The sequence below is a fragment of the Tribolium castaneum genome, chromosome 2 (assembly GCF_031307605.1).
Source record: "Tribolium castaneum strain GA2 chromosome 2, icTriCast1.1, whole genome shotgun sequence".
Lineage (NCBI taxonomy): Eukaryota > Metazoa > Arthropoda > Insecta > Coleoptera > Tenebrionidae > Tribolium > Tribolium castaneum.
This window is the reverse complement of record NC_087395.1, coordinates 6,258,977-6,279,442: the sequence shown is the minus strand read 5'-3', so window position 1 is coordinate 6,279,442 and position 20,466 is coordinate 6,258,977. Positions and strand designations below refer to the sequence as shown.

General features: G+C 34.8%; 1 protein-coding gene and 1 non-coding gene across 8 annotated transcripts; one reads left to right on the top strand and one right to left on the bottom strand.

Annotated features, from left to right (window-relative positions):
* The first annotated feature begins 7,332 nt into the window (after window positions 1-7,332).
* LOC103312824 (uncharacterized) lies at window positions 7,333-15,236 on the top strand. The gene is made up of 2 exons (XR_010333075.1): window positions 7,333-14,781; window positions 14,836-15,236. It is a non-coding gene; the product is annotated as an uncharacterized LOC103312824 (transcript).
* Window positions 15,237-16,368: 1,132 nt separating this feature from the next.
* LOC103312819 (uncharacterized) lies at window positions 16,369-20,466 on the bottom strand. Of its 7 annotated transcripts, none has more exons than XM_064354914.1 (8): window positions 20,270-20,463; window positions 19,875-20,220; window positions 19,254-19,833; window positions 19,144-19,183; window positions 18,625-18,976; window positions 18,377-18,570; window positions 17,456-18,328; window positions 16,369-17,104 (listed from the first exon to the last, which is right to left on the bottom strand). In XM_064354914.1, exons 3-6 carry the CDS (start codon window positions 19,290-19,292, stop codon window positions 18,384-18,386), a joined length of 618 nt encoding a protein of 205 aa, XP_064210984.1. In that variant the 5' UTR covers window positions 19,293-19,833; window positions 19,875-20,220; window positions 20,270-20,463; the 3' UTR covers window positions 16,369-17,104; window positions 17,456-18,328; window positions 18,377-18,383. The 7 variants fall into 7 exon arrangements, 5 of the variants coding, with proteins under 5 accessions (XP_064210984.1, XP_064210985.1, XP_064210986.1 ...); XM_064354915.1 differs by having other exon boundaries at window positions 17,456-18,319; XM_064354916.1 differs by having other exon boundaries at window positions 17,456-18,570; window positions 20,270-20,299; window positions 20,349-20,461.

Here is a 20,466-nt window from a genome sequence, read left to right as displayed (position 1 = left end):
TTCGTTTGTGCAAGCTCCTTATCCCTTTTAATATTTATAGGAATTTGAGGTCGTAAACACTCGGTCTTAATCGGTAGTTTTTCTCTGAGGGTCCTGTTTTGCATGGCCTGCGTGGGCGAAACCCTGGTTGTTTTAATTGGAGTATTCCGGTATGCGAGTAGTGCTGGATATATGTCTGTATTTTCTTCATACGACTTGCGAAGAATTTTTTTTGCAATTTGCACTCCCCTTTCTGCCATTCCATTGGATTGTGGATAACGTGGACTTGAAGTGCTGAGAGAAAAATCCCATTCCGTAGCGAATCTTCTAAATTCGTAACTATCGAAAGGCATGTTGTCTGATACAAGCTCTTCAGGAATTCCATATCGGGAAAAAATTTCTTTAAATTTGATGGTCAAATGTGCCGCTGTTTTTCCTTGCAAGCGAATTATTTCCAACCAGTTTGAGTAAGAGTCGATTACTATTAGAAAATCCATTCCTCTAAACGTCATTATATCAGCAGCAATCTTCTTCCAAGCGCGATCTGGAACCGGGTGAGGAATTAGTGATTCCTTCTGATTTTGATGTCTATATTTTTCACAGATCCAACAACGCATGACCATATTTTCTATTTGTTTGGAAATTCCAGGCCAGTACACAGTCGATCTTGCCCGAATTTTACATTTTTCAATGCCCTGATGTCCTTCGTGTATTTGTGAAAGAATGTCTTCACGAAAAGTCTGGGGAATGACTAATCTGTTTCCTTTGAAAATCAAACCGTCATCGGTAGAAAGTTCGTCTCTAATATTCCAATAAAATTTTATTGTTTCCGGCACTTGTGTCTTCCTTTTAGGCCAACCATTTTTGCAATAGTTCAGAAGTTCTAGCATTGACTTGTCCGTATTCATTGCTTCTTTGATTTTTTTTCCTTCGTCACAGCTATATGTTTCGATATACTGTGTACTACAGATTCCAAATCTTCATCATCTTTTACAGTATCCTTCAAAAAGTTTCTAGAAAGAGTATCAGCTAGATACATATGTTTTCCTTGAATGAATTCCAAATGAAAGTCATATTTCAATGTTCTTAACAACATACGATGTAGTCTTGCTGTCGTTTTTCCTATATTCTTTCTAGTTATTGCTAGTAGTGGTTTGTGATCCGTTTGGACCGTCACGTGTCTTCCGTAAATATAATAATGAAATTTTTCTAAACAGTACACTACTGCAAGCAGTTCCTTCTCAATTTGTGCGTAATTGATTTCTGTTTCCGTTAATGCTCTTGAAGCATAAGCCACTGGCTGTCCGTTCTGTAACAAACAACAACCTATCCCTTTCTTTGAAGCATCTGTTTGGATAACGATATTTTCCTTTGGGTCGAAATATTTCATGGTCGGTTGTTTACTAAGTAATTCTTTTAATTTATTGAAGACTTCTGTATGCCTATGGGTCCAATGCCAATCAACGTTTTGCTTCAGTAGCTCTCTTAATGGGGCATTAATTATTGCTACATTAGGAATAAATGACGAAAGAAAATTTATCATTCCCAAAAAACGTTTCACTTCTTCCTTGCACTTGGGTTCAGACATTTCTCGTATTGCACGTACTTTATCGTCATCTGGCTTTATACCCTTGTCCGTTATTATGTTTCTCATATATCGTACGCTTTTTATTTTAAACTGAATTTTATCCTTGTTAAATTTTATATTGTTTTCTAGAGCTGTGTTTAAGACTCTTTGTAAAATCTCATCGTGGCCCTTTTCATTATTTGCCGCGATGATGAGATCATCAAAAATAACGCTTACTCCCGATATATGGCCAAAAATACGAATGACATGTTTTTGAAAAACTTTTGGAGCCGATTTAATTCCGAATGGCATCCGTAAAAATTTGTATCTACCCACATGGGTGTTGAAACAACACAAATCTGAACTTTCCTTATCTAAAGGCACATGCCAGAATCCAGCGCTCATATCTTAATAGATATGTAAAAAACTTCTTACCAGCTAAACGTGGAATTATATCCTGGGCTGTGGGTATCATATAGTGCTCCTTTTTTATTGCTTTGTTCAAATCCTTAGGGTCCAAGCAGAGTCTCAGCTGTCCTGTTTTCTTCTCAACAATCACTAGACTGTTAACCCAATCTGTCGGATATTCCACCTTCTCAATAATTCCTTGGCGTTCCAATTCTTTCAAGGTCTCTTCTAGTTTGGGATGGAGTGATAAAGGAATGCGTCTAAGAGGATGAACAACAGGAATAATGTCTTTGTCGATTTCTATGTGATGTGCTGTGTCCAATACACCTACGCCTATAAAAACATTTCTATACTCATCTATTACATCATTAACAGTACAGTAGTTTTTGTTAATTTGGTCAATTCTTTTAATCAAATTTAATGAGATACAGCCTGCTCACCCTAAAATAGGTTGAGATTTTACATCTGCAACGACAAACTCAAGACGCTTTACATTGTCTTTGTATTTACACTCGTAACTTTTCCAGTCGTATTTAGTTTCATATTGCCAAATGTTAACAAAGTTTCCTAATATGGAGAAACACAATTTAATTGAATTGACAATTTATCTAAAATGTACATTGGCAAAATATTTACCTCCGCTCCTGAGTCAAGTTTAAATTTCACTGCGACATTATTTATCGATAAATACTCATACCAGGCTTTAGAATTTTCTCCCGACACTTCGGAGACGAAAAAACTTTCAGAACTTCCTTCTTCTGTTACTTCTTTAATTTTTCTTCTATCTTGAATTGGTCCGCTTCGTCTGTTTTCAGTTTCCACTAGATTTTTCTTCTTGCACACCGTCGAGAAATGATTTCTACCCTTGCAATGTAGACAGGTTTTTCCAAATGCGGGGCATTTCCTTGCTTCGTGTCGTCTTCCACACTTGTGACAGTTCTCCGTTTTCTTCGTAACTTGCTCTTTCTTCACAGCTTCTACTCTTGCTCCATTTTGAAACAACTGGGCTTGTCGTTCACTCTGCTCGGCGGCACGACAGTACTGGATGCAATCAGCCAACAATAAATTTGGTTCTCGTAACAATCTCTTCTGTAAAGCTTTATCTCGGATTCCGTACACTATGCGATCTCGGATTAATCCTTCCTTCAATGTACCAAACTCACAGGTGGCTGCCTTGTTTTGTAGTTCCGTTACGAATGAATCAAATGTCTCTCCTTCTCTTTGGACAATGCTGTTAAAGTTGAACCTCTCGATCGTGATATTCTTCAAAGGCTGGCAGTAATCCTTGAATTTGTTGACTACTGCTCTGAAGTTTCCCCTTTCTTCGGCTGTGGCCCATACGAAATTATTCATCAACTCTTGAGCATCTTCGCCAATGAGGTTAAGTAGCAGCACTTCCTTTTCTCCGTGGCCTCGTCTAATCCCGATGCGCTCAGAAATGTTCCAAATGTATTGTACCATTTGGTCCAGTTGACGTTGGGAACTCCTTTTATTTTTAGCGTCGGTGGTTTGTTAACTCTTCCATCTTTCTTGGTTCACGTGTTTTGTAACACCCTAGCCTCGATTTTTAAATCTTCCAACATCCGAGTTGTGTGGCACTATTCTGCGTTTGTGACACTTTCAATTAGACTTGTTTCACACCTGACACCATGTTGTGTTCTTTATTTTGGGTTTATCCTTTGATAATGAAACTATCACAGGATGCACACCTCGTTACATTCCTCTTGTAGGGCGTGCCCTCAACATCGAGTGATTCGGCTACTCTCCATTCTTGTATGTGAACATCGAGATACATATACTACAGTTTGATAGCCAGGTTTGTATTGATGGATTCCGTGTATAAAGCTGTGTCATCAAAATTAAATAATCAAAAAGATAAATGTTCTTATACAGAATCTCAAAGAATTATCAGAGGAACCTGGTGTACCAACGAAGTAAAAAAAGCAATTGAAAAGGGGTACAAAATAATAACTATTGATGAGGTTTGGCATTTTTACAAAAAATCATCATATTTATTTAAAACATGTGAAAGCGTTTATGAAAATTAAATTAGAAACAAGTCTGGCAGGATGATTTTGAATCAGAAGAAGAATATAGCAAAGCCATAAAAGAAATTCTAGGTATCGAATTGGGTAAAATAGAAAATAATCCTGGAAAGAGAGCTGCTGCAAAAATCTGCTTAAATTCTTTATGGGGTAAATTTGGACAAAGACAAAATATGGGCGCAACAGAATATGTTACAGATGTTAAAAGGTTTTATTAAACGAGAAACTTGATAATATACGTATAAACGATATAAATGAAAATATGTTACAAATTGATTATAAGTTAAAAGATTGCTATATAGAAAATGATATCAATACCAATATATTTATAGCTGCTTTTACAACTGCAAACGCTAGACTAGAATTATACGAAATGTTAGATAAGTTAGGAAAAAGTGTGGCATATTATGATACAGATAGTATTATATATATAGACGATGGAAAAAACACTGTTAAAATGGGCTGTCTATTGGGAGATTGGACAAACGAATTAGGTAAAGGCGTATAGATAATAGCTGGATATCAACAGGTCCAAAAAGTTATTGTTATAAGACTAATACGGGTAAAGTTGTTTGTAAAATAAAAGGATTTACGTTAAATTATGAAACGTCTGAAAAGATTCATTCCGATAGTATAAATAATATTTGACAGAATAAAGACAGAAAAATCAGCACACAATATAAGCGTATTACCAGAGATCCCAAAACCAAATTGCTATAAATTGCAGATATGACCGTAGAAACTTAATTTTTTTAGGATTTTAGCCGAACTGACTCGACTAAAATTTTTCTTGTATCTACTTTCTTATTTTTATATGCTATCGCTTTAACAATTTTTCTAAATGATATTTCACCGGCATTAAATTCCAGTTCTTGCTTTGCAAAATTAAATAATTCTTTCATAGTAAAAAATTGGTTTTTTGGTTCTTTCTGTAGACATAGAGACTTAATTCTTCTTTGAATATAGAATCGAAATAAAATTTGTTTTTCTTTTTGCTGCCAGTTCGGGGATTTTCAATGGGAAGACGGGATTTGTATTGAGTTAAAATTTTTCGAACGTGAGATCTTGAGTACTGGTGGGTGAATAGGAATTAGCAGGAGTTGAGTAAAGGGCAGGTATTCGGAAATAAAATTACCGTTGGGGGCGCCACTGAGCTAGGTCGAAAACAGTAACCATAAATGGCGGGAAAATGTTTATTCGGATATTTTGAGCGTTGTACGAATTTTGGGGCTTCACAATTATTACATTGCCTATGCGGAATGATTATTGCATCTTTGATGCAAGAAACTTATGTTGACAAATTAGAGATGACGAGGAAAACACGAATAACGAATGACTGTTTGGTTCACTTTCTTTATTGGAAAATTATTACAAAGACATTGAAAAGCCTACCTTTTGGCATAATTTACGTTTAAATGTATCAGCAGTTGTTAATCTTTATTGTAGTTTTGTAGATTTACCGCAGCATTTCATGATTTTTTCAGTGGAAAATTCTAACCTAAAATTCATAACACTTCACTAATTTATTGGTTTCTTGAGCCAAACTTTGTGTTCGCTGTGATCCATTACTTATTATCTTTAATTAGACAACTGTTTGATAACACTTTGTAATCAAAATTTAAATATTTTTCACTTTTTATCCACTTTCAAGTTCCAACAATAAACACTTTATACCACGAAAAACTACAGAACCAAAGTCAACGCTAGTATTTACCACCACGTACTTTTAAAGTAATTCTTTCCATTGTAAATAATTAACACTATACACGCAAAATTGTTGAACAATTCATTAAATGTCAGTTAAATGTGGCATTACGAAAATTTCTTTACTGTTTTCGACATAGTTCAAAAGTCATCACCAGAGGGCGTCTAGTTAATTTTGTTTCCGAATAGTAGGTAAAATAGCGAAAATGTTTGGAACATTATCGAGAAAATATTTTTTACTTTTGTCTCCAATGTTCTTTCTGAAGCACCTGGGCAAAGTGGTTCAATTTCTGTGAGGCATTTTATAATTGCCTGTTTTACATCCACATTTAGCCTTGCCCGCTTTTTTGTCGAGTTTGGGCTGCTTTTCTTTTTTACTGTGCTTGTGCCAAGTGTCAAATTTTGACAATAAATTAGTATTGCCAATCGGTACACTAAAAAAACTAGGCACGGCGTACCAACCTAACAACTTTACAGCTAGTTGTTATTCATGTAAAAATTATTGTATGTATTATTATTATTAGGAATTTTCGTAGATACGTGATTACTCCTAAGAATCGTTAAACTTTTTTTAGTCTTTCTTCATTGCTTCCACTTTTTTGTGGTCAACATGTTTTCTTTGAATGAAATGATTTCGTTGTTGTAAATTAATCTTTCTGTTTTGATTCTTAACTCTTCTTGGGCGTACTTCTTTTAAAGCTTTTGATCCCTGCCAGCAAATTTTGTTAGCAAGTTCGTCGTTCATAATTTTTGACAGAAATCTTTTTACCCCAAAATATTTTTTTTACAAATGTCGTCTATAACAAACTGATTTGGCACCAGAATTACTAAAATGTAAAATAATTTTTAAGAACACTTACAAATTTTTGAAAATTATCGTCCTGTAGGAGAAATGTTTCGATCTTGATATTTTAAGTTCTCAATGAATATTTACTTTTTCAAAGATATCTATTACAGAATGGTGGTAAGATCACTTTGAATATTGCTTAACTTGAGGTTGATGATACATTGTTGCCTCAAGATTTTTATCGTCATCATAGACGATGTTTCTATATTCGAATGAAATCATGCTTTTGGGACGAAAACCGGAAGGTATATAGAATGCGCTTTCCTCTAAAAGGGAATATACGTAATTACGTATTACCGCAAGAATTTCTTAAAATCAAAAAAATATAAATAGGCAGAATGTTCTTGTTACAATTGGACCTACAATTCTACAATTGTACCATATGCCGGGTCAACATGTTCTAATCATCTTCTTCACAGTTGACACAGAAAAAGTATAGGGTGTATCAAAACTCACTTCCCGCCGGAAAGGTGCTATTGGTAACAGCAACAACGATGGCAAATATGCAAAAAAAGTAGGTCTTTTATTCTTTGTTTGCGAGATACAGAGGTCTCAAAGTGACCAATCCCAGAAGCTTTCTCCTAGGTATAGTGCCATTGCCGTCTTGAAACTCCAGGCCTGCATGTTGACATTGTGACGTCACAGTAAGAGTCTTAGCGATCATAACCTAACTTTGTGAATTTTTGAAAAAAATTAATTTTAAGAAACGACGGAAAAGTGTATCTGAAGAATACTGATACTGCAAATGCGGTCAACGATCGGTCAACTATAATTTTTAAATTGACATACGTTGTGATTTAAAATAGCTTATCCGTTTGTTATTACCCGAAAAACATATATTAAAGTTTATATTTTTTGATAGCTTAAACCGTCTAGCCGTGCTTAAACATCTAAAGTTACGACCATTAATAGAAAAATTCTCCTTACGGGTCTAAGTTTTGAATAACCGCGACTTAAAAATGACCGTTTTATCCATGTTTTAACACAGTGTAACTTTTTTAAATATTATTGTAACAGTTAAGTTATGATTAAGTACTATAGTTTTAACAATTACTGGGATTGCATTAAAATCAATTTTGAAAAAATAAGTGCTGCTTTCTTTCATTTCCACAATCCAATTATTAAATACTAACTCTTTGCACTGTAACTTGGCAATAATTTCATTTAAACTTTCAATTTCATCTAAGATTTCATCACATTTTTCATCCCGCGTTTCATGGTGAACGTCATTCAGGGAACAGAATCTCTTGGCTGGATGTTTTCGTTTGAAAGGAACATTTTCGGAAAGATAAGCAGGAAGGTCAGGGAAGAGTGATGGATAAGCATCACTTTTAAGGGTTAGTCTCTGTCTTGGTAAGGTTAGTCGGGAGCCTATAATATGTAAAAATTAGTGAAGGGTAATTATTAGCAAAAGTACAGAAAGTAATAATAACCATCATCTCTAGTCACTTCGTGATATTTTATTATAAAATCATCCCGAAAATGTTTCACACAAACACGACTGTTCTTGGTAACAGTCCAATTAGTTCGAGGTATCTTCCTTGACCATAATGATCGCAGGGATTCTTGTTTGGGAAAGGAAAACATAGGTACATTAGGACCATTCATGTTAGACACACAATTGGGAACACAACACTTTTTCGGCATTTTCTAAAATTAGGAATACAAAATATTCAAACGATGCGAACAAATGTCACGACTCTTACGATGACGTTACAATAAACAAAAGCTAGTAACCTGACGGCCTGGAGTTCGAGACGGCAATGGTAGTGCATACTAGAGTTCCTATATTGGGAATAAAGGAACTCTAGTGCATACAGTAGATGCGTTACTAAGGAATGAAAAATAATTCAAGTGCCCACTTTTATTGTCGGTTCTACCTATTTTTTGTTTTCCTAGCAACGTGTTTTGTTCCCCTAGTCCTCCAGAGGAGGCCTTTTGTGATTGGTTATTTTCAAACGTTCTTATCTCCCAAACGCAAAGAGTTACAATTTTTTTGTAAAAGAACTTTGGTTTCAGAATTGCCCAAACTATATGCACCTTTCCGGTGGGGACTGAGTTCTGATACAGGCTGTATATTATCCATTTTTCAGCAACTATTACTGGTTCGTGGGCCCAGTTTTTGCACGCATGGCACTGAATCCAAACTTCTCCTTTTTTGTTTTTTGAATTAGGTTCAAGACAGTATGGACAAACATAATCGTCTTCGTCAGATGAAGAAGAGTAAACATCGAGCTGCTTCTTCGTTTTTTCAAAATTTCTGAAATTTCTCTTAATCGCCTTCGCTCTCTTGTTCCTCTCTTTCTCTTGCTTTTTGTTGTATAACTCCATTAATTTATTTTTGTGTGGAGACTGCTATTTTTTCATGTTTCCTACGTTTTCTCTTCAAATCTTTGTTAAAAGTCGCCTTTAGTAATGGACGTATAACTTCGAGTATTTCTTCCGCTGAGCTGTTAAAATCTGAATTGCATTTGCTGGATGTTGAAGGAATTGTCATAGCAAGTGGGAAAGCTTGGAATACGATACCGGGGAGATCGTAAATAGTCATCCTCTGTCCAGCATGGTTTTTCATCCAGGCGTCCATACATGAGTTGATGTAGGTTTTAAATCTAATGGTTGCAGTTTATGAAATGTATGTGGCAGAAATGATAAAACTATTATTTCATTGCTCTTGCAAAAGTCTATAGTTGGAATGTATAGGTGAGATTCATGATTGTCCAAAATTAGAAGCACTTTGTTATCAACTGTTGGTTTGGCATATTTGGCGAAATGCTTAATGAATGTGAGAAAGGTCTCATTTTGTATCCATCCTGTTCCATTGGCGTCGCCTATTGAGCCAGCAGGTGCGTCTCTGAATTTTTTACGTGGAAAAAGGAACACTGGAGGTACTGCATTGCCAATTGCATTTACTGCATCACACACTGTAATAAGCGTTTCTCATTCAGCCGACGTAACTGAACCCACTTGCTTTCTTTCTTTAAGAGCCACTTGTTTACTTGGCTTTTGTACGGGTTTAACGAAATTATGTAATTAAAATTTAAAGATTTCTATTTTCGTACAATACAACTAACTAACTTCGTGGGTAAATGACTACTGCTGCAAAAAAACCGACCAACAACTCTAGAAATGTAACAACTAAGTATTCTCACGACTAACAACTTTAGAAATTTAACAATTAAGCATTCCCACGCCTACACTAATACCACTTTTCAGTAGCACCTCCCCCTTTAAGATATTTTGATATCAGGGAAGATGTCAAAATACGCAACCACGTAGCATTCACACGATCACATGCATTTATTGGCCCTTGAATACACTGATGCACTATTACTGGTTGGAGGCACTTGAAGTCTTATTTCTTCTTCATTGGAGTCGTCACAACCTGTCGAATGAAGAGACGGGCGCCGGATGACTGTTGATCTTACGTTGCAATAATTGAAAACCTGAGGACAGCATCCGCTGTGAGGACGGTGATCATCGTCATTATCCTCAGTGTTCAAACAATTGCGAATTTTCCTTTTGACGCCGCATTTGCAAAGGAGCCAAATTATTATGACAGATATTGAGAAGATGATAACATAGGTGATCGTTCTCGAGTGTCTGGATGTGATTGGTTCCCTGATGCTGCGATCAAGTTCTTCGTTAAATTCTCGAAGTTTTTGATCTGCAGTATTCAACTCGTCATGATTCAAATGATTAATTTGAAGAGGTTGAAGTTTGGGTAATTCCTCTTTTTCGGGAAGTCGGGAACAGCAGTCAAATTCATTGTTTGGGATTAGAAGTTCGGATACAATCGTATCGTTGTCTTCTATGATGGCGTAAAGTTAAAAGACTGTTTTCTTCGATTATTTCGTTTTTCGAATTTTTTCCTGGACAAATGGTTGTTACTGTAGTCGGATACGAGATAGTTAGGAGCCACTTGTTACTGGCTAGTTTTTGGATGTTATAATCACTAATTGATATGATTATACCGTCACAGTGCTCTGATAGGACTGAGTCCATTATGAGTGTTACTTCACATCTGGTTTTGGACAACTTCGGTGCAATCATCCTTGTCCAGCGTAATGTGTTGTTTGCTTTCTCTTGATACAGCAACATATTTGTGGAGAGAGATAATTGTGTAAAAAAGATTGGTTTTGGTATTTTTAGTGGTAGCTGAGTAGGTATGATAATAGTCGTACTCGGCGGATTCAACAATTGGAACGTGAAGGATAAAAACGGTTTTATTGAATATTTGAAAAGCTTCGATTTTAATCAAAGTCAAATTTTTTTATAAATAATTGTCATTTGGAATGAAAGGTAGATTTCCATGAGTTAATTTTTGAGGTATTTTTGTCAATTGTTGTAATAATAGGCCAGGCTCGATAATTGATGAATTGATGAAAGTTACACTAGTGATAAGGTCGTTTAATTCATCCTGAAGGATCATAAGAGATTCCAAGATTTGAGCTACAATTTGTAATAATTTAAGTTGAAAATCATGAAACTAGATCTTTTGAGCTTTAATTTAGAAACTGTTTCATTGAATGTTTTGTATGATACTGGAGATAATTTGAATTTGGTTTTTCATAAGGTTTTTAACTTCTAATTCGCCCTTTTCAAGTTGTTCAATGCAATCGATATGATACTGACCGTCATCTTCATCTAAACTGCCTGCAATTAGTTTCAAAACAGACCCAAGTCCATTAATAATTCCTCTTTGGTGTTAATTTAAATTCTTTATTTTTTTTTCAATTTTGGAGGATAAGGCATTAAGAAAATCAGTTAGGATTGGATTGACACTCTGAATTTCTTGTTTTGGTCGCCGTCCTCTAAATATATAATATTTTTGTACACAAAAATTTTCCAATTATCGTTTGTAATTCGTGAAATTCCTTCTCTTAGGAAGAACAGGCCTGATGGGGTCTTGAAAGTGCATTTTGACTCGAGTTTTGACTAATTCCAGGAAAATTGTTAGTAGTATGCCTTAAGTTTTGTCGATTAAAATTAGCGTGTTCATTTGAACGAGGTGGTACCTGATTTCGTTTGAAACTATTATTTATCAAATGTCCTGTCTTTTTACAGTAGTTATAAAAATTTTGTGGATTACTTGTTCTAGTTTGATTTGATCCAAAATTTTGTTTAGGAAAAATTCCTGATGAATTGTCTGGTTTAGTTGGAGGTTTTGAGATTCTTAAATTTGTTAGATAAGCTTTATTTTCTTCCTCCATCAAAAATTGTTCGGCTTCTTCTAGAGATGCTGGGCGTTTTGATCTAATTATTGAATCAAGGGGATCATTAAGACTTTTAAAGCAATTTTCTCGTGTGGTCTATTTGAAACCTCTTTTTCGTTTTCTGCCAAATCGGCTGTTAAAGCAAGAGAACTGCGAACACGTGTTAACAAGTTTTCGATTCTTTATACAAAACTTCTAGGAGTTTTATTTTATTTTTGATAAGTTAAATCTCGTAATAAACTTTCGATATCTCAACAGTCTCCGTAATGACATAAGAGTGATTCTTTCACCGCCTTCCAATTTTTAAGATTTCGAGAAGAAATGAATTTTTTGCGTTCTGTTAATTTACTTTTAACTAGGTAAATAAAAAGATTTTCTTGATGCTGTTCTAAGGCAAAGTTGCATGCACTGCGATGATTTTTCTTTTCGCGATTAAATGCCACGCACAATTTTTGGAACAATGTTAGATTATAACTTTGTGTTAGCCGTCCGCACATTTGTGTAGACTGTAATGTGATGGGAGTTCTTCCCTAACTAAGAGCCACACTAATTTGTCTAGGTCTAATTTATTCGATGTTAGAATACATAATGCCAAAATCTGGCGTCGAACTTGGTGATAAGCACAAATAGTAAGGAATACAATCACTGTCGATCTTATGACTAAATTGGGTATTTAATACCTCGATTGCACTACCGTCAGCAATTAAGGTGCAGTGGCCGGTCAAGACATTGCACCTGATGTGTCGAAATTACTATTACTATCTCTACCAATTTACTCTATCACACACCAGTGAATTGGTTTTTAAACTAAAATTCCTTTACAAAAATTTCTAACTACGTTTGGAGGATAGTTATCGTTAGACTTATTTGCGGAAGAGTACGAGAACAAAACACGTTACCATACCAAAACAATAAGTATAAAGTTATTTGACCTAACTTTTTGAAAATATTTTGTCAGGCAATTTTTATGAGATCCGTAAAACTTGAATGTTTTGTTCGAATTTTCTGTTAAATTTATCGTACTTGAAATGTCCGTTTTATTTGACTTTGGTGGTTTTGTTCTACAGACATCAAATTAAACTAAAACTTTCACTCGAGCTTTCACTCAAAAAAAAGTCATATTTACGGCAAAAATTACTGGCGCTCCAACTCAGGGGTACGTTATTGAGAAGCAAGTGCAGATTACGGGAGAAAAATTACTAAAGTCATTTTTTAAAAAATTGGAGCTACAAACTTATTGTGCTAACTTCTTTAGTTTTCATTAGCTTTTAATGTTAATATGTTTCACACTAGGTAATCGTTCCCTAACAAAACGATGAATAATTATTTTTAAATTTTCTATCAGACTTTAGCCGTTTTTTTAATTGAAAAAAAATAAATTCATCAAAAAAATCACAATGTGTAGATGTGCCAACACTGGGAATTATTTCCTAGGAAACCGTTTCAAAAATAATTTATTTTTATTATTGATCAAATTCTATTGTGATCATGACTGTTAGACAACGTTGCCACATATTATTTATCTAAAATCCGTCATTTATCAATAACTTTAATACAAAGAATTTTTTTACTATTTTTAGCTTTATATGTGACCAGTTCTCTACCACACACCACAGAGTTGGTGCGCTAGTTTTTGAGCACGCTGTATATTAAGTAGAAAATTACCAGGATATTGATTTAATTATTAAGTAATATATGGACTATATGAAGAGACATGTCGGTTGTTTATCGAAAATGTGTAATGTTTTAGGCGAATTATTGCAATTATATAGTTTGTAATGTTGATTCATTTAATAAGTTTATGTTAAAATATCTGCAAAAGACGGTCAGTGCCTGGGGCCTTGGTGGCCTAGTGGTATAAGCGCCACTTACGACAGGGGACGTCGGGGTTCGAACGTAAAGCAAAGCATAAAAGTGACAGAAATATGAAAATAATGCGGCAAAAGGTAAAAGTACGTAAAGGTGCCAAATTGTAAACGTAAGAGCACGTCCTAAATAAAGGGAAAATACTTTTTGTCTTGAAAGAAAAAGAGATGAACAGCCAAAAAGTAAATAACAGAAAAATGAATAAACAAATCAATAAACAAACCAAATAAAACTAAAACTAAAAAACTAAAAAAGGTTTAACAGCTAATTGCACACCTTTTAAAGTAATTTGTAGTTTGATTGACTGAAAGTAAAAGCCTTTCACCCAACGTTTACGTAAACACCCCTTTCAGTTCAAAGATGAATTCAAACACAGTTGGGGCGATTTTTTCAGTCGGAAAATGCTTTCTGCTTTCACCGAAATCGCCAAGTGAGAAAAAACCGTCTCTTCTTAAACACATTTTCGCATTTATTCTCATAATTCTGTACACAATTGCCGCACTTGCGCACCTCCTTTATAATCTCCCGGACTACCGTAGTCTTAGTTTAATGCAAATGACTTTTCTGGTGATGACCGACGTGGCTTTGTATTGTTCGGCGATTTATTTCCCTCTCATGACGAATAAAATAACGCTGGGTTGGTACCACTTAATTCGTAATTTGTCGCAAGTTTGTGGCACTGGTGCTAACCGTTCATACTCTTTCGCTGGCTTTTTTACAGTTTCGTATTTTGTAACGGTTTCTCTTTACGTTATTTTGGGACGGAAGGAAGGAGTTAGCTTTTTTTATTATTTTCCGTACCGGATTTTGGCGGCGAATTCGATGAATTTTGGGATGGTTACGGGCGTTACAGTGTTACAAATGCTACACCAGTGTTACCACGTTCAGAAAAACATTGTCCAAAGACGGATTTTGACAAAAGTTAAATCGGAAGAAATCTACAGTTTGTTGGAACCTTTCGAACGCGGTCTTTTCACACTTAGTGATGCGGTTTCCCACTTTAATGATATTTTCGGATGGAATATTTTATTTAGTCACATTATTGGCGTTTGTAGAACTCTTATCTACATTGATGAGTTGGTTCGAACTCAAACAAATTTTCAGTTTTCTCTAGAAACGGGCGCAATACTTGGAAGTTTACTGATTTTTTGGGTTAGTCTGTAACTTAGTTTTAAATAATTATTTTGAGAAAGTAATAAATTTCAGATTTTGGCTCTGTATCTGATTGTACTTTGCGACAACGTTTTGAAAGAATTTGGATGATATTTTGGATGTTTTATTGAAAATTAAGTTTAACTTGATGAAAATGGGAAAGTTACAAGAAGCTTTCTTGGACGAAATTGAACAAATTCGACCTACGTTTTCAGCTGCGAGGTTTTATAGTATTAGTAGACCAACGATTTTCAGTCTTTCGAATCCTGCAACCACATTTTTGATTGTTTTGTTGCAATTTCACATTAACTAGTTATAATTAATGTACTTAATGTGTCCAACACCAAGCAGTAAATATTTTATTTCAACCATTAATCATTGTCTTAAAACTTTCACGCAACTTTGCTGTTTGTAGATTGTAACTGTGGTTTTAATAAAATAAAAACTCGAACATTTATTTGTTTATCATTATTTCTTACGTATGAGTTTAGCTTCTATATTGTAACTTTTTTTTTTAAGACAGAGAGTTAAAAAAGCTTTCCAAAAAAATAGTAATTTAAATTGTTGAGGTTACGGATAATAATTCCGAATATAAAACATGAAAAGTGCATAAAACGTTCTTGGAGCGAATCTACGAAGGACTATAAGCTAGGAGACGAAACGAGATACAAAATAGCACCCGAACATGTAGTACGGCAGTGTAAAAATGAGGGTTGATTGAAAAAATTATTAAAAAACGTGGAAATAAATTGTATGTGAAGTGGTTAGGTTTTAGCGATAAACACAATAGTTGGATTGAAAAGAATAGTATTGCTTAAAACAACATGCATTTGTATGTATGTGATATTCAAGGGTTTTGTATACCAGAATTTGTTGTTAAAGAATTAACTATAATGGATGCTCAATCAATTCAACATAATCTCTTTAAACCTTCTAAACCATATGAAGATATAGATTTATTTTATAGAAAACAGGTGAAATATCTGGAAAGATATCATCATTTACTACGCTATAACGATGGACTTGAAGCACAGAAGAATGTCGTTGGGATTATCAGAAAATTTCTTCATTTGAATGAATTGAAAAACAGTGAATCTGATATCATCATCTACGTAAAAGGACACGTAAAAGAAGATTTCCTACGAAAAATTTTACTCGACTCATGTGTTCGAATAGTCAACTTGGAAAAAATCGATGAATCACCCAAGTTATGTAAAACAAGAAGAAGATGTGAATTTCATAATCTAGATAATTATGATTTTATGTGTTCGTTAAATAATGCTAAATGTATTTATGAATGGTTATGTACAAAACTTATTCCTCAGTAATAAATTCTTGTATAAATACTTAATGAGTTTTATTCCATCATATGTGTTAAATTTAAATCCTCGAGACATGGTGTCAGCAAATTTTCTTAAGTTACGTAGATATTAACACATGAAAGTCTACATCCCACGAAGTCTGATATCGTCGCCTACACGCTACACATGTATTCGAGGAAACGTAAAGAGTTGTTGATAATATGGGTTGGGAAAGGTTAAGAAAATGCATGAATAAATATTACAAAGTTTATTTAAAATATAACTCATTATCATTTCAATACATTATTATACATATACATGAAATAGACTAAAACAATATACCTTTACTAAATAAAAAATTATTCCTCAAAAAATTCTATTTTCGTTGTATTACCCATTGGACCTTTACTAACCATAAATAATTTAATATTTCCACTTTTAATTTTTTCATTCCAGTATTCAATTTTGTTCATCGTTGAGACGGTCAGTGAATCGATGTGGTAATATGCTCGAAAATCCCTCGCAGTCGACCATAACTTTCGTTCCAAATTTTGTTGCAACTTTTTTAAACGCCTTTACACAAAACTTTTCATCAACTTTAATACTTTTAGTGCTAACAAAAGACTCCATTTCTACATCTTTGTTTAAATTTTTAAATTCAACACTGCTCATCTTGAATACTTTCGTTTTCTTCACAAAATAATAATTTGTTATTTAATTCATACTGATGTAACTAGTACGGGAGATGTGATTAAACTGAATTAAATTTTAAGCTTATTACATCGTTTATATAGAAGAAATGAGGGAAAGAGGTGTGAAGAGTAAGGGGCTGTTTTACTTAGAATTATTACATCATGATCTAAAAATAACCATGGTATTATTATTATGCAACAAACAATAGCGGTGATTCATCGATCCAAGAATAGACATGATATCATGGTCCTACGATGTTGGTGACTCACTGATCTTAAAATAACCATCTCATCTCATAATTCAACAAAAGCAATTACGTCAGGGATTCCCTGAAAGAAGCGGTGATATCATGATCTGAAAATAGCCATGACATCATCGTAATTTTATCATGTGGTACCCACAATTTGTATTCAGGAATTATTATTTAAATGTAACTTAAGACTGAAAGCTAGCCGTTGCTATCAAAAGGAATGCGATTGAAGTAAACATATGCCGCCACCTACGCCCACGCTGCGGCCGCTTGCATCTTCATCGCATGTCTGCTACTGGATACACCTCTATGCAGTTGCAACTTATGCGATCCTGATACCATCTCTTAAACTTTCTTCATTGAATGAATCAAATTTAGGAAACCAATAGATGTGAAGATCATGTCATAGCCCAAAATTTTAATATCATACATGATACAACAATACTGATGACTCATCAATCCGGAAATATCTATGATGTCATAATCTAAATGCAGCCATGACATCATGATCCAAAAATTGCAATGCCAGCAGGGTAATCCCATAATTTTCAATGTGTGATTCCCCACGAGATTTCCATCCTGACGTCATGATCCAAAAATAGCTATGACATCATCATCTAAAAATAGCTACAACATCAGGGGATTCACATAATTTTCAATGTGGGATTCCCCAAAGTGACGCATGCGCAGTTCTTATCCTGACGTCATGATTCAAAAATAGCCATGACATCATGATCTAAAAATAACTACAACATCAGGGGATTCACATAATTTTCAATGTGGGATTCCCCAAAGTGACGCATGCGCATTTCTTATCCTGACGTCATGATCCAAAAATAGCCATGACATCATGATCTAAAAATAACTACAACATCAGGGGATTCACATAATTTTCAATGTGGGATTCCCCAAAGTGACGCATGCGCAGTTCTTATCCTGACGTCATGATCCAAAAATAGCCATGACATCATGATCTAAAAATAGCTACAACATCAGGGGATTCACATAATTTTCAATGTGGGATTCCCCAAAGTGACGCATGCGCAGTTCTTATCCTGACGTCATGATCCAAAAATAGCCATGACATCATGATCTAAAAATAGCTACAACATCAGGGGATGCCCATATTTTGCGTCGGGGGAATCCCTGAAATGGCGCATGCGCAGACGAAGTGAATCTGAACCGGCACAGCATATCTACTATTAATACCTATCGTTTTCTTCCACCTAATACTGCGATAATTACAGGGATAAAATCGTCTCAGTTCACTTCTCCACAAAGTAAATGTATTACTCTGCAGTTACTAAAAATGAGTTAGTAGGTGAAACAAAATTTAAATTACGAAACTTACCCCAACTTTAAGTAAAAAACACATTAGAGCTAATTATCTTGTACGAACAGACACAAGCTGATGGAAATCTGTACCTATCAGCGTACGGTCTTCCATTTTCATCAGCCGTCAGTAACAATTTTTCGACGAACTTTTGTCGACACCTTGTTTTTAACTTTCTCACCTTCTCGTAAAATTTGCACATTTGATTTTTTCTAAAACACGTACTAAAGTCCGTCCTTATTCACAATAAAATTTAAAAAACTTACATCACGCAGACCTCTACGGACACTCCTTGTTTGTATCCATCGAAGTTGTAGATAAATTTCAGATTATTTTTTATATTATATGCCGCTTTTGGGTATATAATACTTTTGCGTGATGCACAAATACAGGAAGTGTCTTGGTTCCTACTTATAATGGGCTCTATTACTGCCATACTCTGAAAGTACCGAGAAAACTCCTTTTCGTGGCTTTTTAATATTTTGGAAAATAGTTCTTTAGGGTAGCGGTCCAAGTGTTCACAGTACGTGTGATTTTGGCAGTTGGGGACCACCGTCTCGTACAAAAAATCACCCCCAATTTCACTCGAATCCGGAAAGGTCAAACCCTTGCGATCATCTAAAACTAAGAATTTACTACTTCTTTCCTCATTAAAACCAGTTTAAAATTACACAATTAGAAGACGAATGAGAGAAAAAATTAGAGTGTCTTCATTAAAAAACTTTGTGTTATTCTGTTATATTCTCTGAGATTAGTTTACACTGATTAACGCTTGCTAAACTTACCCATCTTGGCTGGATTAAATGACATGGCTTGAATGCCCAACTAAAAATCAATTTATTAATCAAACTTGTAACAGCTTAATCACACAGCGCTTCACAAGATATATTCCTACCTCTTTGAAAACGGCAAAAACCAACACAAAAACCCACATTTCTTCCACTGCCACTGAAGGTTGTGTACTGTCTTCTGAACAGGTACATCTGACACTAACAGCAAAGGATTAAGAGTTAATGATACTTACCGTCCACCACCTTGACCATCATTTTCACTAACAGCAGGAGACCGGCTCCGAAGGGTATTCGACTACGAAATTCTTTCACAAGAATTTACAGGTCGCCGTGACATCAAAACTCATGTTTACTTTTATTTCATTAGAAAAGGTGGAAAAAAAAAACGAATGTATAGAATCAAAGTTTTATTGTACCGGGAAATGGTATAACATTTCAGCTTCAAAGACACGTCTATTGATCGCAATTTAAGGAAAATTAGTTGTCAGCAAACTCTCCTAAACTCGGTTAAAATTAATAATTGGTTCGTATGCACAGACACAGGCGGAAGGAAACCAGAATAAATCCCACACAGGTTTTCCGTATTCATCGGCAACCAACAGCAACATATCGCTGTACTTTTGCATACACTTCGTCCTAACTTCCCGCGGCGTTCCCTGGAATGATCTGCAAGCTGTTTCAGCTCTAATAAGAAAGTAGAAATCGTAATCACTTCATGCACTTACACACATTCTTCTGTCCTTACGCCTTGCTTGTAGTTATCAAAATTGTAAACATATTTCCACTCGTTTCTGACGTTTTGCGCCACTTTGGGATATTGCGTTTGGACGTGAGAATTGCAGATGTAATATTCAGTTACTCCGTACAATCGATTTTTGATAGATTCTTCCTCGGCGGTGCTTTGCGGCATGAAATAATCTTCCCCGTATGTGGTGTTTTCTAATATTACGCTAAATTTATTTTTGGGGTAATGTCCGACGTCCTCACAAAATGTTTTGTTACCGCTACACTTTGGAGCAATGAAAGTTTCATGCTCTTCTAGCGAGTTCGGAAAAACGATGTGATTGTTTCCTGCCATAAAAAATAATTAAATTTTCATTTTCAAGGCGATAAATCTTACTCTGCCAGGCTGGACTTGCTTGAATACTGACTAAAAAAACTATAAGAAAATCCAGAAAAAGAGAAAAGAAATAACTAACCACTTCCATAGTCATAAAATAAACACAGACGAAAACACACTTCACCCACATTCGACGTTTGCAGCCACGAAGAATAATGTTGAATAGAATCATAGAATAAGAGAGAGGAAGAAGCGAA

What these genes read in the sequence shown, in the direction of transcription:
- LOC103312819 (XM_064354917.1), bottom strand. Translation starts at nt 19,292, where the DNA reads ATGTGGGTTTTTGTGTTGGTTTTTGCCGTTTTCAAAGAG. An exon ending in TTTTTGCCGTTTTCAAAGAG is followed by an intron (nt 19,184 to 19,253) that starts GTAGGAATATAT and finishes ATTGATTTTTAG; the next exon opens with TTGGGCATTCAAGCCATGTC. An exon ending in ATTTAATCCAGCCAAGATGG is followed by an intron (nt 18,977 to 19,143) that starts GTAAGTTTAGCA and finishes TCTTAGTTTTAG; the next exon opens with ATGATCGCAAGGGTTTGACC.